We start from the raw sequence: 24,610 nt of genomic DNA, 5'->3' as shown, positions 1-24,610 counted from the left end.
TTTTTATCTTTAGTATAAAACTTACTTGGCTACCAATACATGCAAGCTTATTAACAGATGATCTGTTTGGAATATTTTGGGTTTCCAAACACATCACTTCAGGTAGTCCTTCATTTCTGTAGGCAGCGTATCTTGTATGCTTTTGAGTTTGTATCACTTTAAAGAGAGCTTTTGTAGCTGACAGTTGTACAGTTGGTATAAGGTTGGACTGAATGAATGGTACATATTTTTTATATAACACTTGACTTCTCAGGACTATTTCCTGTACAGTATGGGGTAATGATATACACCAGTGATTTAGTACAGATTTCTGAAAACAAAAGCAGAGTAAATACCATGTCTGTGGTATTAGAGGAAAACAAAGACCAATATTCCTTTTGTTTACTCCCAAATCCATTAACCTCTGAGGCTCACTGTAAATGATGTTCTGTTTACAATATGTCATCTCATGTTGTCTCTTGATTTTTCATTTTACTACTCAACAGTCTGCAATATGCATACCTCTGTTTCCTGCCTTCCTGCTTTGCTGGGACCTGTGGTTATGGTTTGTTTGTTTTTAATGTCATAACACTGCCAAAATGTTGACAGCGTGACTCCTGCAAGGGTCTTATTTGAAGGATTCTACCTGTTCCTTATCTTTTTTCCCTTCCTGTCCCATGGCAGGGATGATTGGCAGCGACGCTGCACGGAGATCGTCGCTATCGATGCACTTCACTTCAGACGCTACCTCGATCAGTTTGTGCCTGAGAAAATGAGACGTGAGCTTAACAAGGCCAGTAACCTTATTTCTGACTTCATCCGGCAGCTGTCATCCATTTACTGCCATTTTATTAATGCTGAAATTAATGCTTTCTGGTAATTCCTGCAGTGTCAGTACATCTGCGCGTGGCTCTTCTGATTTAATGGTTCTGTCAGCTTGTACAAGATGTACTTTCCATTTTGTAATTGTTTGATTACTGGCCAGGGTTGCCAGATAGACTGTTGCTTGATGTTAAACTCTGCACATGCATTTATCTCCTCAGGTACTTTTAGTGGCTCCAGAACATTATCATTTTAAACTATATAGACAGGAATGAGTTGGTGACATGTTTTGGGGATTTTTTTTGTTGTTGCTTTCTTTTGGATCTGTCACATGGCATTTTCTCTATAAGATGTACAGGTATCAGGGTTAAAACATATTTTCAAACCCCACAAGTTTATGTTTCGATCTTAAACAGTAAACATGCTACTTATTGGTTTAGTAATCTGACATGTTTATGATGGAAACTGTGACAGTCTGATGCATAGTTCTTTCTAATCATTGTCTTTTGTTATCTCACAACTAAAAAGTGAACTATACCTCTTGTTTGTTCAAATCCTCCCTACTGTGTGCTTATAATGAGTATATTCCCTCATGAAATAGACTGCTGGTTCTATTCTGTACATTCGGAGCCTAAGCAAAGCAACTAAGATGTTCTTTACTTCCTCAAGTTACTCTCATAGCCAAGAAAATTAACTGTGTTCTGCAAACCACTGTTTTTTCCTGCCCATGTTGGATTTGGTTAGGATGTTATTTATTTAATAACAAGTTTTGTGGTTTAGCCTGGCTACATCTGCAGGAGCCAGGTTAGAGGCAAGCCACAACAACTTTTCTAGCCCTTAAAGCTTAGTAAGTATTTTAAATAGAACTTGATGTTATTATTTCTTAGGCCATTTGAGCAGCTAATTTATTGATAAACTTGTTTTCTAATATATAACTTATTAGGCTGTTTAATGTTTCGTATTCTTAAATGAATCCCATAGAGTCCCAATAATATGCTCTGAGCAGAGTTGAACCGTCTAGCAGATTGGCAGTTTTAAATTTGTTTAAAGCATTTGCTCAGCACAATTGTGCAGAAAACCTATTCTCCTCTGTGTTAACGATCCTACGCTGCTCACTCCTGACATTGCAGGTCAGGCCGATGCTAAGGAGTCTATTTTACAACTAATTGTGTACATTTTAAATGCTCTGGGCAGGTATGTAGCTTCATGTAATTAATTAATGTGCACTTGCCTAGCATGTGTGAGGCTCTGGATTATATCCCTAGTACTCCCCAAAACAAAATAAAACAAAGCAAAACAAAACAAAATCAGATAAATATAACTTGTTGCTGTTCTAAATTTTCACCTTGAAGCAATTGCCTTCAAGTCCAAGATGTTTTATGATAGAGTGTATCAAAACAAGTAAGATTTGTCATCAGACTTTCATCCAGTGTTCCTTACATAGTATGTCTATGGGACTTTGTTACATGGCTTTTGAAACTGAAGGATGTTTAAATAAGTGTTTTGAAAGAAATATGTGAAAGAAAAGTAAAATAAAATGTGCTTAGTCATAGTCTTATATAGCATATTAACATAAGTTGAAAGAGTCCCATTTTTGTGACTGAAGCTTGTATTTTCATATACACCCTTCTGTGGGAGACTGGAACATTGACTTTTAAAGAAATTGTTGGGGCCAGCAAGGTGGCTCAATGAGTAAAGGCACTTTCCACCAAGCCTGATCACCTGAGTTTGATCCCCGGACCCACATCGGGGAAAGAGAAAACCAACTCCTATAAATTGTTCTCCACCCTCCACATGCACAGCATCGCACTCATGAACCCCCCCCCCACACACACACACACACAGGAATAAATACCTTTTTTTTTTTAAATTAACCCACAATTAAGATATTTTAATACCATCCTTGGTCATAAACAAATCCCTAAAATTCCTTGTGGTTAGTTGAAGCTTTCTACGTGTATGTATATCACTAACATACATATATGTGTGTCTATTAGTATGTATAGATGAATAGGCTGGTGAAATATATCCCCAACACTAATTTATCTATAGATCAGTGATTCTCAATCTTCCTAATGCTACCACCCTTTAATACAGTTCCTCATGTTGTGACCTCCCACCATAAAATTATTTTGTTACTAGTTCATAACTATAATTTTGCTACTGTTAGGAATCATAATGTAAAATCTGATGTGTAGGATATCCAGTATGTAGGACCCTCAACTGGGTTGTGACCCAGAGGTTGAGAAGTGCTTCTAGAGAATATAGAGTACTTATAAGATACACTTTATATACTAATAATGAAACTTGAAATAACATGGCAACAGGGGGAGTTTTATTTCATTCAGGTCAGTCACAGCTGGCACACTGCCTGCCTTATGGAAGTAGCTCAGAAAGAATTTTTCACATGACTTGGTAATGATTAAGCATAAATTAAACATTTTAGAAGTTGTATAAATGCACTATCTCACAACATTGCAAATTAACCACGTTCTAGAAATTTTAAATACTAAACAAAGCATAGAGAAGACATTGGATAAAAGAGATGTGCTGTCTTTGTTAAATACAGTAACCCAGTTTTGTGTTTGTTTCCCACCTGCCAATATCTTTGTCAATATGCAGTTAAGTCTTATTTTTGACTTAACAAAAGATTCTCTTCTGTCAACTACAAGTAGTATTGTTTTTTGATTAATATAACTAGCAGTAGTAAAAGTAATGAAATGATTACTTATTGTGTACTAGGCATTCCAGTTAGCACTTTAAATGTAGTCAGTTTTTCCTCTTCTTGAGACATGTATTGCTATGCCTTGAACACCCAGTCTCAAGTGGCCTTCCATCTTACTGGTCATACAAGACTGCATGGCCCGATTTAATCCTAACCACTCCAAAAGACAAGCGATGTTATTCTCACCTCTGGTTAGAGATGAACATAGTCCTGGGACATGAGTAACTTGCTCCATGTCCAGAGCTGGCCAGTGACCAAGCCAGGGTTTAAATCCATGTTCTTCTGACTTCTGCTTACTTTTGGGTTTTTTTCTCTCTTCTCTCTTCCCCTCTCCTCCTTAGCCTCTCCTACTTCCTTTCTTTTTCTTTGTCTCTTGATGCCAGGGAGAACACAGGGCCTTGCATGTGCTAGGCAAGTATCCTATCACTGACCTAGACCTTAAGCTCTCAGATCACATTTTCTAAAATGTAGATCTTTCCCACAAAAAAAGAAAAAAAATTAATTAGTAGGTTTGACCCTCTGGACTGTCCCCCTTATTTAATCTTAATGACTTAGAATCTTCCCTATCTTGCTATCCTACAAGTTATGTGCCACAGTCACCCCTTTCTTGTTCTCAGAAACTTTGACTGTGTCAATGTACTTAGTGCATCTTCCCAGTGTTCCTTTCTGTCTGGTTTATTTTTAGAGGAAATTTAAGGTTGTCTCCCAACATATTTATTAAATTCCCACAGGACAAGAAAAATACTGCAGATTTAATACAGCTGGTGGACATGTAAACTAATATTGAGAAAGCCCCTGGCTCAGGGCCTGTCATGTGGGAAGCCAATTGATAAATGTGTGTTTCCTTTTTTTTTTTTTTCTTTTAATTTTTTCCCCTTTTGAGGTGGGTTTTTATTATACCTCAGACTGGCCTTGAACTCATAATTCTTCTGCCTTTGCCTTCTGAGTGCTGGGATTACAGGCTTGTGTCACCATACTTGATTAGATGCATGTTCTTTCATTTATAGCTATATTCACAAATGTGTTATTTCAGAAAACAATTATTTTCTAACTCTTGCTGAAAAAGAAAAAAAAGCAACAAATAATTTTGTTGCATGTCATTGTCATCTTATTCAAAAAGAAACATTTTGTTACATTTTTATGCATTTATTTTGTATGTGTGGTAGGGCATGTGTGCCACAGTATGCTTGCAGGGTTTGTAGACAGCTTGCAAGAATCAGTTCTCTGCTCCCACCATATAGATCCCAGGGATTAAGCTCAGATAATCAGTATTGATAGCAAGCACCCTTACCCACTGAGCCACCTCACCAGCCAACATCTTAATATGAAAAACTAATATACTTGGGAAGTGACTCTATGGACAGAGTGCTTGCAGCGTGAGACCTGAGTTTAGATTCCCAGTACCTATATAAAACTATACAAAAACTGACATGTGCCTGTAACCCTAGTGGTGGGGAGGCAGAGACAAGTGAAGTCTGGATGTTCACTGCACAGCCATTCTAGCTAAAACAGCAAGCTGGTTGACATTTTAGACACTGGTGGAATGGAGTGACCTCCCTAACTCTCTCTAAACTATGGGCTTTCTGAATTAAATTCTATACCTTATTAACCTCACCTATTCAACAGATTTATAAATTTTGGCACAAGCATCAAGAATCACATAAAAGGGAAGAGGTCACTCCATTCGGGTTCCACCTGTCCTATTAGACCTACATCAGGACCCGAAAGAAGAGCTCGTCACTAAAAATCAGGAATCAGTCTTACTTTGTCCAACCGATACTGGGAAGCTATTTTTAATTCTGAATGAGATCAGCTGGTTGACATTTTAGACACTGGTGTTAGAAAGATTTGTGACTCCGGCTTGTAAAAGTGTCAGGTATCTCCTCAAGGGAAGAATGAAATGCCAGTGAAGTGTTGTTTGTCCTCTTAGACTTGTTTAGGTGCGGTTACATTATGAATACATATCCTGGAGCCTTCTGAGATAGAAACTGAACAGAGTTGATTGCAGCTCTTTCCTATTTTATTGATTGGGGCAGGGTGGGGGACCGGGTATCCATATTTGGAGTGGGGTTATACTAAATCAAAGCTTAATAACAAACCAATCAGTGCTTTCTGCTGATATTTCTAAGAAATTCAGTATCTGATCATTTATAGTCTAAAAGTGTGTGTCACATTCTATTTTGGGGTCTTAGTTAGAAATGTATCATCTCTAGGAAGTTTTACTTTAGCTTTCTTAGTACATAGAAGTGGAAAACCATGAACATATCTGATCCATTTTTTTTTATTTTATAAATAAGAAAACTGAACTCAGTTTACTTCTTTCATTTTATGTTCATTTAAAAATACCAGAAATTGGACTGGTAAGATGTCTCAAGAGGTAGAAACACTGGCCATCAATTGTGATGGCCTCAGCTGGCTCTAGAATCCACGTAGTAGAAAGAGAGCTGATTTTCTCCAGTTGTCCTCTGAACTCCACAGGCATACTTGATGCTCACTGGCGTGTACACATAGACAAATGAATAAGAAATAGGATAAGCTGTGTGTTAATATATAGGTATTTCAAAAACAAAAAGCCATCCATGGTGCTCTCTTTCAAACAGTTATTTTTATAGGTCTTTCCACATAATATGTAGTCATATAAATGTACCCAAAAATTAACTATAATCTCATATTATCATCTGACTTATTGGAATCTCATGTTTTCTTATCATCATGGCAAAATGTTTATAATTGTTGACCTCTGGTTTAACTACTGTCCTGATTGTAAATAGTTTACTGATTCCCCAGTCTGCTCTGTGATGTATAAGATACAAATCGGTGTCCTTATACACTGAGTATTTAGGGGTTTACAGAATGTATTATGACTGAGCATAGGATGGTTTTAAGGCTCTTTAGTAGTAGAACTTTATTCTCTTTTCCAAAAAATTATGAGTTTTTTAAGAAGCCACAGAATACTGAAAACCTCTTTATCAACTGTTCATTAGTTTAGATTAAACTACTATGATAGGTTGACTTCATATGAATAAGCAATTCTCCAGGAACAATAATTATTAATATAGGGAAAGTACATGTTTACATGAGAGTGAAACATCATTGAAATGTATCTACTTGGATGTGTCACAAAAGACCTTGAAGTCAGAGTGCTTATGTGTCTATATGCACGTGTTTATGCCAAACTACTCCATGGCCAGCTCTGTTCTGGAAACTACCTGTTATCTTTCATTTCTTTTCTCCTTTTCTTTGTCTCCTGCTTGCATCTCTGTCTTCACTATTTCCTGGTTAATCTCTGGTTTATAATTCTAGATGCCAGTATTTTTCTTTTGTCTTTTTTTTTTTCAACACTCCCTTTTGCAACCTTCAGAATCCAGGCTACCTTTCTCTTCCCCTCTCTCTTCCTTTCTTCTTCATCAGATCTCATTCTGGCACATAGATGGTCATTGATTTCTTCTCATTATTAGGGTGAATAAATTGCTGTGCTGTAGTACATCAGGAGACCAAAGGTCAGTGCATGGCCACAGTTCAACTTGGTTTCCTTTTCTGCCAGTTTCCTAAAACAGTTCAGCTTTACTTGAAAAGGAAAGTATTCACCAATATGGCAATATAGAGAACTCCTAACAACTTTCTAGAGTAAGGAGTCAACAAATTCTGAGATTGCTTCCTTTTTTGATCTTTTTTTCTTTTTTTCTCACCAGTGTTAAGTTCAGTTTCTGCTGTGAAGGGAGAAAGAATCTCAACACTTATAGGATCTGCTAACCTCCTAGGTTTTTTTCATGTTATTACTCGCTAATTCATATGTTGTAGCAACTGTTTACAAAGGTAAACATTATTTAAACTCTTTAAAGAATACCGAAGGGTTGTGTAGGCTATATAAGAGTGTGCTGTCTTGAACACAATTGTTCTTTGGTATCCTAGGTGGTATCCTGAAACACTCCCTAAAGACTACTGTACATCTGAACTTACAAATGCTTGACTTTAGCAGAGTGAAAGCATTTTACATTTAATCGTTCTAACTAGTCCTTTATATATACTGCTATGTAATTCTAAATCCTTTAATTTCTATCTAATTATTTTAGAAGTTTTATCTGATAGTATTTGATAAAAATCATTAAGTGAATGATTAATTTTAATTTCAGTTTTAGAGTTTTTGTTGTGGCCATATTTGCAAGATTGCAAGATTACTTTTTAAGAAAATATGATACTTTAGGTGTTACTGCTAATAATTTAAGTGTTTTAAACTCTCCATTGTTAAGCCTGATCATCACTAAACTAAGCTACTTTTGTTCATTGAAATGACTTAACCCCCAATTATTTAGAGACAATTTTAGAGTTTCTAAGGCAGTGGCACTCAACCTGTGGGTTGGGACCCCTGGGTTTGAAAGACCCTTTCTCAGGGGTTACCTAAGACCATTGGAAAACAAATATTTACATTACAGTTCATAACAGTAGCAAAATTAGCTAAGGAGTGGCAACAAAAATAATTTCATGGTTGGAGGCCATCACAGGAGGAACTGTATTAAAGGTAGAAGCACTAGGAAGGTTGAGAACCACTGTTCTAAGGTCTGTTAGTCTAGACACACTAGGTTCAAACATCCATCTCCAGTACTCTAAAGAGACAGATCATAGTGAAAAACAGAAAAAAGAGATGTGTTCTGTGTGTCCATGTTGGGAAGGGGGATAAATAAGAGTCTTGACATGAGATTTAGCTTTAAATAGAGGGCAGGGGTGTACATAAGTAAGCAGCCCTGGTACCACTCATCCTTGACCCATTATTGTCATTGCTCATCTGTCCTGCAGAGTTGTCCGATGAGTTATTAGAAGTGTGAAATTTCCTTCTGGGAGGCAAGTCCCTCCTCTAGTCATAGTAGGGCTTTCCTTTTCTCCAGCATGAGATTCCTGGGGAAGTTTTACATCTTTGGGGTTCATTATTTCAATATTCTAATGACCAAAGGGAGAAACACAAGAGTCTATCTTTAGAGTGTTGTCTCTCCTGTCAGATGATTACAGTAGTGGGGAGAAGACTGAAACCATTCTAATAATGTAAGGCCAAAACATAAACTTGAGGGGCTGAGAACTAACTCATTTTTGTTTAAGCATGTTAAGAAGCAATGACAGGAAACAGTGGCAGAGTTAGGTTTGTTCTCACAGAGGGTCGTTCTCCCTCATGTTCATATAATGAATGTCAGGTTCTTCATCTTTGAAGAACCTGCCAAAAAACAAATGGAGCTCCCTCATATTGTTGACCTGAAAGGGATTTCAGAAGCTCAGGCCATCTGATTATGCAGGTAATTTGTGAGTTTTTATATAAGCTCTATGCCTTGGTATTGAATAATTGTTTAGCAACAACTTATAATTCTATCTGTCAGGATTTACAGCCTAGGAGGGGTAGAAGAAACAGCCTTGTTAATCTATCCAGACAGTGTGTAAAATACATTTTTATACCTTTGTGGAGACTTCAGAGAACAATTTACTATATTTCTTCATGTGGGCTTCACAGAAGCATCTTTCTTTATCTTTGCTTTGTCTCCAGGGACATTTGTCACAGATTATTCTTTTAGTTTGGTTTAGTATTGCCTATGGACTATATTTTTGTCTTTAGTTGATACCTGAGAGAACCTAGAGGAGACTTGCTCTGCTGTTACATTAAGCCTCTTTAATTCATCTGATAGTTTCACAAAGTTAAGACCCCTTAAAAGACAGGAAGACTGATGTGGCTGATAGCAAAGAAATAAAAATCAGAAATTTTGAGACCAAAATGAGCTTTTCATTTAGTTACTGTAACGATAAATCTTTCCACCAGCTGCCCGAGCTCGGTTGCCATGTGGTTGCCCAAAATAACACACAGAGATTAATATTAGGTACAATGCTGCTGGCCAATGACTAGGATTTCTTATCTGCTAGGTCAGTCTTAATTATCAACCATAGCTATTAAACTATATATTTTATAAGCTTATCTTATAGAGGCCGCCAGTGTTGTGTCTTGTCTTCCTGGAGGTCACATGGTGACTCTCCCTCTACTACATTTCCCAGAGTCCTCCTTGACTTCTAGTCCCACCTATCTTGCTTTCCTATTGGCCAACAGTGCTTTATTCATCAACCAATAAGACAAACATATACACAGAAGGACGCCCCCCCCCATCAAGTTACTGCTTATCCAACATCCTTAGGATGTATGGCACTTTGAGGGGGATTTCTGGCAAATTTTTAGTCTAGCTTAGAACAGAGCTATGAATCTGGAGACTAAGACCAAGAGAGGTCTTAAGGCAATTTTGCTCTCTTCTTCTGGGGGGGGGGTGAGAGGGGGCAAGGACAGTCTTCACTAAGATTTTGTTGCAGAATAGAAGAATCCCTCTTAAAGCTGTGGTCCTTAGTCCAACGCCAGTGTCTCATTTAGCTGAATATAGAAAGGAGGAAACTGAAAAGCTGACTGATGGATGCTTCAAATGAAGTGAAGCACTGAAGTAACTCTGACTCCACGGAAGTAGGAAACACTGATAGATGTCTACAAGTGTAGGAGCAAGTGCTTTGTTGGGAGTTTTCATTCCTGGCACTTAGTCACGGGCATCCTGAAATCTATCTAGTAGTCCCATTTCAATTCATTTCAGTCGGATAGAGCAACTAAGACTGATATTGCTTTGAGGGATTTGATTTGCCCAAAATCAAAGCAGTTATATCCAAACAAATACTAGAATTTTTCATTTCTTACTGTTTTCCACATCTTTCTCCTTTTCATTTTTCCCCCTTCTATTTTGGCCCTAGGAAAGAAGGGAATGAGAACAAAACTTGACAGTAGATGCTGCTCTCAGACCTTCAGCCAGTGGGCACTTTTGGTGTCTGCTCCCTCATATAGTATGGTGTCTGCTTTATCCTGCAGGCTTACTGTGGATTTCTGCGTCCTGGAGTGCCTCCAGAGAATCTTTCTGCAGTGGCCACAGGAAACTGGGGCTGTGGTGCCTTTGGGGGTGATGCTCGATTAAAAGGTAAGTCCATCACTGTGGAGAAAGATAGTAGCTTGCTCACTGGGGTAGGAGGGCTGGAGAGAGGAGTTAGTTGGTCTCTAAAGCGCAATCTAGTGTTATGTCAGAGGAGACTCTGAAAGTCTAAGGATTAAAAAGAACATTTGGAGCCAGGCGGTGGTGGCACATGCCTTTAATCCCAGCACTCGGGAGTCAGAGGCAGGCAGATCTCTGTGAGTTCAACAAGTTCCAGGACAGCCCCCAAAACCACAGAGAAACCCTGTCTCAGAAAAAAAACAAAGAAACAAAAACAAAAAACAAAAGAACATTTGGCACCAGCACTTTGCTCACATGAGTGTTGTTTATGGGCAGTACTATTCACTGAACTCTTCATTCACCTACTAAACAAATGGGCCATCTGCCGTGCTATGGGCTCTGAGAATACAAGGTAAATAAGGTGTAGGCCCTCTTTTTTCACAGTGTCAGCCCACGATATGAAAGAAAGACATAGGCAAAAGTGTCATGTGGTGGCTGATGCTCTGATACATACAATGAAGTGAGAATGTGGCCTAGGGGAGCTGCATGAGTGGCACACACCAGGAGGCATTTGGATACCAAGAAGGATGAGACATTACAAAACACTATTGGCAAAACTACTGTCCCTTCATAGTTATAGCATCTATAACTTGATTTGAAAGCATCAAATGTAGAAAGTAGGAAAGTAATAGTGTCATTAGCTAAGGGTGACCACTGCTCCATTTCATCCCAGCTGTTCTGAGACAAGCTAGAAAGTACCACAGTACAGTCTGACACTTACATTCTGGAGTGAGTACAGGTTAGGGCATAGTCTTCCACATGGCTGCCTTTACTTCAGGCTATAGCCACAAGGCTCAGGGTTCCCTAGGCCACCTGCATTTTGTCTCCTGATCCCTTCAAGTTTAAAATTCACTAAAATAACTCCCAGAATTCTTAAGTTCCATACTTTGAACAGAAAAGATACACTTAGGATAAAGCCTAGAAGACAATTGGAAGCTTTGACAACCTCACCCAATAGTGTTAAATCACTTCTTTGTCCTTAGATGTCAGTGTGTTCAGCCATAAAATTCTGCTCACTTTTGGTGTTCAGATTGGGTTTCATTACATAGGCAGGATGATTAAATCATTACCTATATAGCTGAACTCGGTCTCCCTAGGGGTTGGTGCCTTAGTTAAGGTTTCTATTGCTGTGATGAAACACTGACCAAAAGCAACTTGGGGAGGAAAGGTTTATTTCAGTTTACACTTCCACATCACAATCCATTGTTGAGGAAGGTCTGGATGGAAACCCAAGGCAGGAACCTGGATTCAGGTACTGATGCAGAGGCAGTGGAGGAATGCTGCTTCCTGGTTTGTTTCCCATGCTTTGCTCAGCCTGATTTCTTATAGCATCTAGCTGCCCAGGAGTGGTGCTGCCCACAGTGAACTGGACCCTCCACACATCAATCATTTTAAAAAAAAAAAAAAATGTCCCACAGGCTTGTCCATAAGCCAATTTGGTGAGGGCATTTTCTCAATTGAGGCTCCTTCTCTTGACTTTACCTTGAGTCAAATTGACAAAGAACTAATCAGGATCATTGGAGTAACCTGAATCACCTCATTAGTACAATAAAGACTAACTTAAAGCAATCCTAAGGGTCTAGGTGCTCCCTCCAGGAACACAGTACTAAGAACTGGCTGGGAGTTGCCAGGGAGCCATAGGAATAGTCACAGCAAACATAAAGAGTAGCTGGCCTTGACAGCCACACTAGGTACAGATAAAACCTGGCTTGTTAGGAAGGAAACAGGTGTGTCTGTCGAAGTAGAATCATCCCCATAATGAAAAGCTTGCTATTTTCATAAAAGGGACACATTCATAGTTCCAAAACCCAGAATAGTGCCATCAAATATATAAATGTCATCAAACTCACTGGCAGTGTTTTGGTAGCTTTGTGAAAAATTCTGACATGAATGCATTCATATCATAATTTCATACCATAACATCCTTTCTAAAACCTGCACTCTGATAGTTTTCAATACCAAAATACATATATATACATACATACATACATACATACATACATACATACATACATACATATTTTCTCGGTACAATTGATTTGTGTGGTACTTTACTTTGTTGCACATAATTACCTTCTTAGGATAAATTTCCTAAAGATTAACTTCTAGGATATGTGTCCTTTATATTTTGATACTTGATGTAGATTGTTCCCTGAAGGTCTGTAGGATGAGACTGCTATACCAGTCTCCAGCTACTCTGATATTCAGCATTCAGCAGCTTTCCTGTTTACTGCACATTTTTGTTTGTTTTGTGAATTGTTTTTCCATGCCTCCTCCTCATATATTCTTGAGATAGTTTTCTTTTTCTAGTCAGTAACAATTCCTGGTACATTAAAAAAGGTGGTGGCACAACCTTCAACCTCAGCATTCAGGAGGCAGAGGTAGGCGATTTCTCTGAGTCCAAGGCCAGTCTGGTCTACAGAGTGACTTTTGGGGCAGCCAAGGCTACACAGAGAAACCCAGTCTCAAAAATCAAAAACTAAATTTAAAATATTAAGTGTTCATAGCCTATGTTACAGGCACTCTTCTTAGGTTTGTTTTTTGTTGGTTTTTTTTTTTTTTTTTTGGTTGTTGGTTTTGTTTTTTCAGCTTTTTGGTTAAATGCCATATTGAATTTTATGTGTCCATGTTTTTGTACTATCTTTAGAATAGCCTTTTTTGTCCCCTCATTTTAAAGACTACCGTATTTCCTTCAAGTTCAAACACAAAAATTGCCTAGTGTATTTTTTTTTTATGTTTGAAAGTCAATAAAAGAAGGAATTTGTAGGATTTACTTTACTTTATCATCTTGAATTTGTTTGAGGAAACCTGTTTTTCACTCTGGACTTATTGATCTTATGACAGATACTTCTTTTTTTTTTATTTTTCTCTTAAGTAAAATGAATGACTAGATTCATGTCATCAATCCCAAAACCTGATCTGCCATAAACCATGGTCATTTGTGCTGGACAATGGAAAGCTTTATAAATGTGTTCATCTGTTTCCTCTTCTTTGTAGTTTAAAAATCCTTTCTCTTGATGCAGCCTTGCTTGCACCATCAGGATGGTGTTGAAAGGTTTCTCTTGTGTGAATCATTTTCTCAGTTATTGAGATTTAGACTCAGGAGTTACTCTGACTCTCTCCCATGTACTTGCTTGCATAGTCATTCAGATACTAGCCATTGTGTCCTTCAGTGGGATGTTGGTTACCTATGCCATGATTTTGCTTAGTGTTGTCTTCTTACTATGCTGGGAATCAAACTCAGGGCTTTTTTAATGCTAGGCAAGTACTATAGCACTGCTTACACTTTGGTTTTTATACAGAAAAAGATGTATGACATTTATGAAATAGAATATTGCATATTAAACCATTATAGAAATACATCTGCTGAAATGGAAAGATGTCTTTGGAATATTCCTACTTAGAGGGGAAATTAACAAACATACCATGTGAATCATTTTAAAAATTAAATTATGCATATGAAGCATATGAAACAGTGCAATACAATCTGAAGTTCTTAATGTTTATTTGTATGTGTGCAAAAATAACTCCAATTTCCTCTAAGTGATAGTAGAGACATAACGTATTTTTTTTTTTTTTTTTTGGTATGTGGAGGGTTTTGTTTTGTTTTGTTTTGTTTTGTATGGGTTTTTGTAACAACAGTAACAACAAAAACTTAGCAAACATTTTATGGAGAACACAGGTCTGTACAAATCCTTAAGCTTTTATATCTTAATTAAATATAGAAGCAAGTATTTTTGAGGTTGTGTTGCCTAATAGTGTACAAGTTTCACAGTTTACAACTCGATGTTAGCTTCTCTGCTTGTACATTAGTATAATTATTTATTTCATCAGTTGCATTTTTGTTTGCTTGTATGTTTGAGACAGGGTTTTCCTCTATATCCTAGCATTAGATCTTGAACTCACTGTGTAGCCCAGGCAGGTCTTGAACTCAGGCTCTTGTCTCAGCTTCCCAAGTGCTGATGTTACAGGCATGCACCATGACACCTGATCTATTGTGAAAAAATATAGAGAACACTTTAATCTCTTAGTTCATCCACTGTCATTTATTACAACTGCTACCCCAGACAGCCAGTCCTTAGGACTAGGAGAGCAGAGGGCTCTATGCTAGACCCCACAGGCAGCAGGTGCCTGTACTTTGTGTGCCAGCAGTGAGGCTGTATACCCTCCTGCCTACGGGACCCTGTTTTTCTGGAAGACATAGGAAAGAGCCTTTGAGTCTGAATTCCCCAGATATTCCCTGGCTCACAGTGTTTCTTTAGGCATTTGGTAGAAAATGTGCTTCAAACCTTGAATTTGATCTTTTCTGAAGCTGGGATATGTGGTATAATAGTAATCTCATGGTCCTGGACAACAGCATGATGCCACAGCTGCCAGTGACCTGCAGCCATGAGCAGGAAGGCACACACCTGAAACCCCACGATGCTGTGGCACTAGGCTAGGATGCTGAGTAGGCTAGATAATTAAGTGCATTTTAGGATGTTTTCAACAGAAATGAGTTTATTGAGACATAGGCTGTTGTAAGTAGAGTACAGCCAGTGGAGTTCCTACTTAGCTGGTAACACTTATGTTAAGCTTGTTTATTTGTCCCCAATTTTACGGTGTCTTTTTTTGTTGTGTCTTTTTTTGTTGTCTTTTTTTTTTTTTTTACTGGTGCTCTGTTTGTTTGTTTGTTTGTTTGTTTGTTTGTTTGTTTGTTTGTTTGAGACATGGCTTTGGAGGCTGTCCTGGAACTAGCTCTTGTAGACCAGGCTGGTCTCAAACTCACAGAGATCTGCCTGCCTCTGCCTCCCGAGCATGGGGATTAAAGGCATGCACTACCACCTCTCGGCTTCACCAATGCTCTTTCAAAGATAAAATAGTTTGTGTGTTTTGTGTCATTGGTGTATCTGGTCACACTTTATAATTTTGTAGGTTATTTGATCGTTTATCTTTGTTAGAGTTGAAGCAGCTTTGTGTGTTTGCTTTATAAACCTTTTATGATTGTTTTGGTTTTCAGGTAAGGTCTCAAAACCCTATCTGACCTGGAACTCACTCTGTAGAACAGGCTAGCGTAGAACTAACAGAGATCCATCTGCCTCTGCTGTAATCAGAGGTGTGTGCCACCATGCAGCACTCTATTTGCTTTTTTGGTTTTGGTGTGGTTTGATGTTGTTGTTTTAACACCCCACTAGAACAGACTATGAGTGGGCGTCTGATAACAAATATCCCAGACATCATCTATTTATTACTCTACAGCCTCTGGGTGTCCTTCCTTACTCTAAGACTCTGCACATTCTAAATGCTTATCTGTGCCTGGCTCATTCCTCCACCCCTCTCAGTCTCCACTTGAGCCGTAGCTACACCAGAGGGTCCCCAACCCCTACACAAATGCTGTGTAGGAAAGTTCTTTATGGGGATACATGTGTAGATCTGTGGTAAAGAAAAAAAGACTTTTGACTCTAATGTAGGTTATCCCTTCTACCAGAAAGGAGGGGAGGGTCTTTCCATCTGACTATGGGCCTTTCTTTCCACCTAGAAGGGGCATTAAATAATGATAAGGGCTTCATGGGATTGGCCTTGTAAGTGATTAGATCCTGGCATCAGCTTCTCCATCTCTGTAACACATATATTGTTGCCTCCTGCAACTCAATGTGATAGCCACATCGTCTTATTTTCCTCAGGTTGTGTCAACATGGCAGGAAACAGAACTAATTAGTTACAGGCTTAACAAGCAGTGCAGTTGAATAGCCTAAGATTAAAAAAAAAAAAAATCTCTTAGAAATACTGTAATTAAACCAACTTGGATACTATTCTACCTACCCAGTAGGCCAAATGAACATACCCAGTAAACAGTAGGTATAACTTTTATCAACTGAGATTTCCAGTGAGTCGCTTGACATATTAAATGAAAGACTGATGAAGTACAGAAACTTGGTATACATTTTCTTTCTTTCTTTCTTTATGTCCATTTAAATCAAACTAAATAAGACCTTGTGTCAAAAAAACCAACAACAACAAAAAGCTAAACTCCAGAAAAAGTATTAATCAAGAATGGTAATGAGATAGTGCCAGAGAGTCATTTCTGCCACGCTACGGTTGACTTGACCTGGTAACCCTTTAATTCAGGGTTGTGGAAATTGTAGTTGGAAACATCAGAAAGGGTGAATCCTAAAAATGGATAGACTATGGACCAGGTCACCTTTCTTTGTCACCTCAGATTCCTTGGTACTTTGCTTCCTCTATCTGAAAAGACCACACTTCTTTTTCTCTCTTAGCTTCCCCTGAGTAAGAATACATGTAACATTGCTGCATTGTTCTTTTTGTGGCCCATTGTTTTATATGATAGTGTAAAGTCGAGGATGAGTGGAGTGTTTGTTATCAGTACCTAAGAGATGCCACTGGCTTTCTGGATCTGGAAAATGGCTTGCATACTTTGTTTCATATTCTGCAAATTGGTGGTGTTCAGTCAAGTGTAAGATCCATTGCATTGTCTCTTTATATTTGCATAGCTACTCTTTAGTTTGCAACCCTCTTTGTAAAACTGGAAAGCCAAGGCTAGTAGACAGACTCACAAAGGAACACAGCAGGGAAGTGTTAGAACTGATGAAGCTGGCCCTGTCTTCCTCCAGAAGACATCATCATTATGTTTCTTATTGTGAGCTAAGGTAATATGTTGAATATGTTCTGTGTTCTAGGAGATGTACTAGGTACATTAATGGGTCATCAGGCTTGGCAGCAAGTTAGTCATTTGTTGTATAAGCACACAACAACCTATTAGGAAGACTTTTTGTTTTTATAGATGACATGCTGAGGCATAGATTTATCAGTTCCATATTCAAACCAGATTTAAGACCAGTGTGTACAACTTTTTATTTTATCTATATTAGATCTGGATCTCTAGATATGAAAGCTGATATTTGTAATGGTTAATCTAGATTAATCTGAGTCAACTTGATGGGATTTAGGCTTACCATGAAAAACCCTGGGCGTGTCTGTGATGGGTTTCTAGTTTAAGTTAATTAAGGTGGGAAGACCCACCTAAATGTGGGCAGTACTGTCCAATGGGTAGGGAACTGGGCTGACTAAAATAGAGAACAACTGAGCACTGGCATTCATCTCTTCTTCCTCCAAACTGAGCATCCAAAGTGACCAGCTGCTCCGTGCTTTAGCTGCCACGCCTTTCCTACTTCGATGGGCTGACTACTCTCAACCTGGGAGCCACACACGTCTTCTTGTCCTTAAGTTGCTTTTGTTAGGTGTGTTGTCACAGAGTGAGGAAAGTGACACAACATTGCAGGTAGAGTGGTGGGCTTGAAGAAAGACTGTTTAAAGCAGGTGAATAGACTATAAAGGTGGAACTTAGTGATGCCTGTAGTAAGAGGGGGGCAAGTCAAGACTAAGAACAGAGCCAGGGACAGGAACACTCTGGATGTAAGAGTTGCTTTTTGGTGTAACCATCATCTGTACGTTGGGGTTTAACAAGCAGAGCTGGAGACTGTCAGAACAGCAAAGGATGTGTGAGAGCTCAGAAGACCAAATTCAGTAGGAAAGCATGGCCAGTGCTTCCACATCTGTCCTATTTGGGCCTTCTTGCCAGAATACATTCAAATAATGCAAATAAACAGGTTAATGTATTTGACCTATGGTAAAGTCTGCTTTGCCTCATGCAGAATTATTTTGTGTTGTATCTTGGAAGCAGTGGAATGGGTAAGAGCATGGAGTTTTGAGTCACAATACAGAGTTCAAATCTCAGCTCTACTGCATTCTTACTAGATGTTCTTGGACAATTACTTAGCCTTTTTCAAAATGGCACTAATACTAATTATGTTGTTCTGTTTCTGTAAAAAATCAAATGAGCTTATCCTTAATAGAGTTCTGTTGCTATAAGTTCTGTGTTAGTAGGCACTACTGATATTACATGTGATAGATAGCCTCAGCCACCTATGTATGAGTTTTCATTATCTGGCACCCCATTTTTCAGTGAGACAGGGTCTCTCTATACAGCGCTGGCTGTCTGGGAACTTGTTCTGTAGACCAGGCTGGCCTTGAACCTAAGAACCACCTGGCTCTTCCTCCCTGTGCTGGGATTAAAGGTGTGTGCCACCACACCTGGCCCTATCTTACCCACATTTGCTTGGGTCATTTGCTGTAACAGGACATGGTAAATTGCTTTTTCAGCTTATTCATATTGGTGTTTTCCTCATGGTATAACATGGTTGCCAAAAAGAAAATTAAATCCAAGCTCCCTACAGGTTAATTTAAGTGATTATTTTGGCACCTATGTATGCTTGAGCTAGAATTATAAGCTTTTATAGCAGACTTGGCATCTGTCCCCATACACTATTAAATTTATTCTCATCTAACTTCTAATGCAAGAGAGTTCACTTAAATCATAAGGTTTGCAAAGACCTTGGAGATGTCATAAACGGTGGATGCTGTATATGGTTCCATTTAAAATACTAGAGAGATGGCTCAGTGGTTAAGAGCAACTATCTATACTATTCCAAAGGACATCAGTTTCAATTCCCAGTGGTAGCTGCTCACAACTGTCTGTAACTCCAGTTCCAGGGCATCCAACACCCTTACACAGACATACATTCAGCAAACACCAAATGCATATAAAATAAACAATGAAAAAATTTTAAATACTTTGTGAATGACTTAATGATGTATGTAAGGCCAAGATTAATTTATCTTCCTGGAAATTTCATTTGTGTAGTTACAGTTTTAACATCTGATGATACAGGCAGAAAAATTATACCAGTGCTTAGGGAATCCTAACTGAGAGTTTCTAAGGATCATTTAGTTCAACTCCATTGTGTAAACGAGAAAACGAGGCCAAGAGAGCCAAGCCAAAGTGGCTGAATACAGCTAGCAGAGGTGGGAATTGCCGTGGATCCCATCTCTGTAACCTTCCTGGTGCAGCATTTGTCTGTGCAGTAGGATGACTGGAACAGAGAGAGGTGTGGAATCAAGACCAACCGACGGGTCCTTTCCTAGCATGCAAGGCCAACTTTCATTCTCTCTAAAAGGTAAAACATATTATGTTTTGGTAGAAGAAGATGACAATTCATTTGTTTCCATTTTTATATGCACTTTAAGGTTAATTAGGAACCTTTTAAAACTGGGCCTTCTGAAGCTTTAATATATGCATAAGTTGGTTGAGCAATTTTAATTAAAACTTACCTTTGTTTTGAAATTTCAGCATTCTAAGATTAATGACACTAGTCATGGTATCTCCAGACTGTAGATACTCAGTAAAAATGGTTGAAAAAGCACAACAGGATATGGGTAGTGTTTTAGAATCTCACATGCATTGTCAAAAATAATAGGTAGGCATGGTAGCACACTCTGCTAATCCCAGCACTCAAGCAAGTCACTGAGGCAGGAGGATTGTGAGTTCAAGGCCAGCCTGAATCTACAAAGACCTTTTTTTTTAAAGGTAAACATAGCATACTCATTAATATAATTATGTGTGTATGTGTGCATACACTACATGTGGAGGGCAGAGAACAACTTATGGGAATCCAGTTTTTACTTCTACCATGTGGGTCTGGGGATTGAATTCAGGTGGTTCGGCTTGACAGAAAGTGCATTTGCCTACCGAACCATTTGAGCATAACTTAATATGCATTGTTTCCCTTTTTCTTAAATAGCAGATTTGTAGCCTTGATTGGAGGTAGTGGCTCCCAATTGTTTTTCTGTTCTAATGTACCAGGGGTTACTCATTGCAGCATCTTCAGGAACACTGAAGGGACAGATAGGTGTGAGTGCTGGATGGATGCAGGGTGCTTCGCAATTTGTGTGGGAAATGCTTGTAGCAGTCGGTGATAGCATCAGAACCTCCCAAATAGGGCTGTGATGCAGAAGACCAGTGAGTGTGTAATGAGACAAAAGTATTAAATTGAGCACACAGAAAAATACTTCAAGATTAATGAAAGTAATTATAAATACTGCCTTTGTGCCTTGGTTTGCTGCTTCAAGTGAACTTTCCTTTGTGGTCCAGAGAAGGTAACTGTGTGAGATTGCTGCAGTTGAATGTTATTCTCCAAAGCACACCTGAGAGTCATAAACTGGATAATTTGTGTCATCTTATATTCACTGTACCTAGTAACATATGCATTGGGTTTGTAAATCCTTAATCCAGGATAAATCTGTGGCATACCAGCTTCTGTAGCTGGTTGAAAGAGCTAACAGTGTATTGATATAAGTGCCATGACATAACTGCCTGTTCTCTTTGCTACAGCCTTAATACAGATACTGGCAGCTGCTGCAGCTGAACGCGATGTGGTTTATTTCACCTTTGGGGACTCAGAATTGATGAGAGACATTTACAGCATGCATACTTTCCTTACTGAGAGGAAACTGAATGTTGGTGAGTAGGACATAGTCTTGACACTTGGTATCTAGATGGATGTGTACCGTCTAGAAGGAACAATTGCTAAGTCTGTGGATCATAGTAAGAAAGGTTTGGCTGGAGCTGGGAGAGCGACAGAGCACTTAAGCAGGCAGGCTCTGCAAAGCTTTGGTTTTTGTTTCCTGGCAGAATTTCAGTCATGATACTGACTTAAGTTTGTCATCTTAGAGTGAGGTCTCTAGCCAGGCATAGTGGTATGTACCTATAATTCCAGCCAGTTGGGAGGTCATTAGTTCAGGCCAGTCCGGATAATAGGGTAATAGTGAGCCCTGTCTCAAAAAAAAAGTTAGGAAGCTAGAATTGATGCCCATTTTTACTTTTATTTATATAGAAATTTAAAGGGGTATGAGAGATATAGAATGCATATTAGAAACACATATGAGAGGAAGGGATAGGGAGAGGTGGAGGAGGGAGAAGATAAATTCAAACCTGACAGTCCTTACATCCTCAGTCTGTCAAATTTATGAGAATGCAGTGTGTTCATCAAGTATGTTGCTCCCCTGGGAGCTGGGTGTTGCTGTGAACTCTATAGACAGTCCATGGACAATGGATCATGGACAGACTGTTATCATAGCCTAAGTTCCTTTAAAGTATTTTTAAATGTTAAAGTTTATGTCCAGGAAAACCTTCTAGGCATTAGAAACTTTTGCTATATTTTTAGAAGTCAAATCTAAGCTTATACTATTTAAGATAAATTAAAATAGCAGGTTTTTGTTTTTGAAGTTTTTCTATCAACATAACTTAATATGCAATCATTCTGGCCTTTGACTCTCTAGGAAAAGTGTATAAGTTGTTACTACGATACTACAATGAAGAATGCAGAAACTGTTCCACCCCTGGACCAGACATCAAGCTTTATCCATTTATATACCATGCTGTTGAGTCAAGTGCAGAGACCACTGACCAGCCAGGACAAAAGACAGGGACCTGAGGAACCAAGTGGATAGGACTTCCGCTCACCTCTCAGAGACGTCCTGTTTGAATTGTGGGGTGTAATGTATGAACTGACTTCATCTGATATAAATGTGTATATAATCCACATTTGTAATCAAAGATGCAACCCCTCCTCTATGTGCAGTTACCATTTGTACATCTGAGCCCCTTTCGTCCTATTGACAGGGCCTTAGGTATGTTTTCTTTTTTTAATTCTCCTTCAGTCTTTATTCTTTGACTTGACTTTTCTTTATTTTGCCACTCAGATTTCTTGTGAAACCCATGAAAGGTTGCATTCGACTTTGAGGTCTCTTTCTTCTTGTCTGTGTATTCTCCAGATTGCTTTGGTGGCTAGCAGATGACGTTGTGCCTGGAGGAGGTTCAAATCCAGGAGTGTCAAGTGGAGACTGCTACACATGTCCCTGGGAGCCTTTCACTCCCTACCCTTGTTAGGCTTGCATTGTCTACATTTTGAATTTAAATTAAGAGTTAAAGTTCTTCTTATGTTACTTAATGCCAGGATCTTAGGCTAAAAATGTTTTCTATTTAAGACAGAATAATTTCCAGTTACTCTTTGAAACATCATCCCTATAAGCAATGGTTTGTCCATCCTTTTCCTCAGCTCCATTTTTATTGACTCTAATTTAAAAACTGACCAAGAGGAAAGAAAATGTAGAATCAAAGAGTATTCCTCATATGATGTAAAGAAACCGGGTTCAAGAGAGTCAGGGAGATTTTGTTTGTTTTTCTTTTGCAATTAGGATCAATGTTTGTTCTGTGGCACTTAAGGCTTATTCATGTAACCAAAGGTTGGGGACTGGAAACTTCATGCTGATTTGTACATATTGAAGTTTTTCTGGTAGTAAAGCTTAGAGTTAATACGTTTTCATTAATAAATCATTTGTCAGAAATTCTCATATCACCTATATTTTATTTATACATATAAACATGTGCTACTTAATTGTGTCTGCGGGAGCACATAAAATCCAGCAACTAAGCTAGAGGAACAATTAGGTTTGGACTTCATCAGATCTCTGTTTAAAATCTGTATTTACATTTGTATTTTTAAAACCATCAACAGGGTAAATGGTAATTTGATGTCTTTGTGAGGTTACTCTGGAAACCAAAGCCAATCTTGCATGAACTGGTTAGGATTTAGTCACTAGGTAGTCTTAAACTGCTGAAGTTCTGGTTTGCACTCCAGCTGTCAGGAGAAGCCAGTCCTTAGTCGAATCCTATCACTAAGGAGCTCTTGGTATGTGCTCTAAACTCCCTTGACATCACTGGCAGGAAAGGGGGGCCTGGGCGAGTGCCTTAGCAATTTCCTTTTGTATAGAGATCAGGAGGATAATGGGCTTTGGCGCATGAAGGCTACCACTTGTCATTGATGAAGCTCTTTACTGCAACAACTAAGACTTTTTGATCAGTTCCCAAATTTAGAGGAGTATGGCCTTATCCCCACTGATACTAAATGAAATCTCTTTCCTTTCCAGCTCTTCTGTGCTTTATTGAGGGATTTATGGATATATTTCATGTCCTTTTTCCATTCCCCCACCTTTCCCTCTTAGGCAATCAAATGATGAAGGAAACAGTTCTAACAAACTGCAGATCCAGACTAAAAGACCACCTAGCCTGACATTCCAGAGTGCAGAAGCTTAGACCCCACTCTTGGTGCTGTGCAGTGCAGGCTTAGTGGTGCAGCCATTTACTAGCTGCCACTTGCGGGTTTGCCAAGAATGAAGCATGAGGACTCTCTGTCAGCGTATGTTGATGTTAGTGTGTCCTGATGAGCTTAGGTTAATGAAGCTGAGCAGACTGAGGAGGGAGGACCACGCAGAGAACACTATTACTCTGTCCTTGAAGAGCCTCCGCATGAAGGGGGCGGGCTGTAATTAGCATTCATATCTATTCTGTTTAACAACACCTTTTATTCTCTTTCATATAGCATTTGCTTTGTTTTGTTTTATTTCGTGTTGTTGGCTCCTCCTATAATTTACCAAGCTTGGAAATCTTTAAGGTTTTAAAATAAGCTCATTTTTAATTTCTAACTCACCCACTTAAGGAAGCAACATACAGTAACAGATAGGGAATTAAATCAGGAGAGTTAAATGGATACTAGCTGTATTCTAGTTAATTATAAACTTGTCTCTGAATCTCTTACCGCATTGAGCTAGCAAATAAACTAGTGACCTACTGGGACCTAGACATAAAGCCAGCAGTCTAGTGTCTACCGTCTGCTACTTGCTGTACATGGTATAGCACATCCTTCTAGTGAGTAGTGGATGCCTGGAGACTAGCATATGTGGTGCCAGCTCTACCTCTAGGAGTTCATTAAGGAAGGGTAATGGACCCACCTCACCTAGTGCCCTGAAACCCAGAGGTCGCAAAAACAGGCAGACTCTCCCACCCTCCAATCTCAGAAAAACAGTTGTGGTCTAACAAAGCCATGCCCTGTCCCTCCCTAAGCACTACAAAAACTGTTCTCAGACTGTACATGTCACATTCTCCTGTGCCTTCAAATACCAAGTCACAGGATTTAGGGCATCAGCCTCTCAAGCCAATAAAGGTTTGCTCTTGTCATTTTGAGGTTGAACTGAGCCTATTCTTTCATTTTCCCACACTGACATCTTTCTTCCAAAGAGGACCTACGCTGTCCCCCTACTGAGAAGGGCACTTAGGGCACTGCATGTCATCCAGCCCTGA

At 38.9% G+C, this 24,610-nt stretch overlaps 1 protein-coding gene across 3 annotated transcripts in view; it reads left to right on the top strand.

The window, feature by feature from the left end:
* Parg (poly(ADP-ribose) glycohydrolase) overlaps positions 1 to 22,824 on the top strand; it is a 102,681-nt gene extending 79,857 nt beyond the window's left edge. For all 3 annotated transcript variants that reach the window (XM_027389496.2, XM_027389495.2, XM_027389497.2), the window contains exons 15-18: positions 664 to 772; positions 10,398 to 10,503; positions 20,804 to 20,932; positions 21,751 to 22,824. In XM_027389496.2, the coding sequence (XP_027245297.1) occupies positions 664 to 772; positions 10,398 to 10,503; positions 20,804 to 20,932; positions 21,751 to 21,905 (499 nt within the window). In that variant the 3' untranslated portion in view covers positions 21,906 to 22,824. The remainder of the gene's footprint in view (positions 1 to 663; positions 773 to 10,397; positions 10,504 to 20,803; positions 20,933 to 21,750) is intronic.
* Positions 22,825 to 24,610: the final 1,786 nt, after the last annotated feature.

This window comes from Cricetulus griseus (genome assembly GCF_003668045.3).
Source record: "Cricetulus griseus strain 17A/GY chromosome 1 unlocalized genomic scaffold, alternate assembly CriGri-PICRH-1.0 chr1_1, whole genome shotgun sequence".
Lineage (NCBI taxonomy): Eukaryota > Metazoa > Chordata > Mammalia > Rodentia > Cricetidae > Cricetulus > Cricetulus griseus.
The sequence above is the reverse complement of the archived record's forward strand: the minus strand, read 5'-3'. Positions and strand labels throughout refer to the sequence as shown.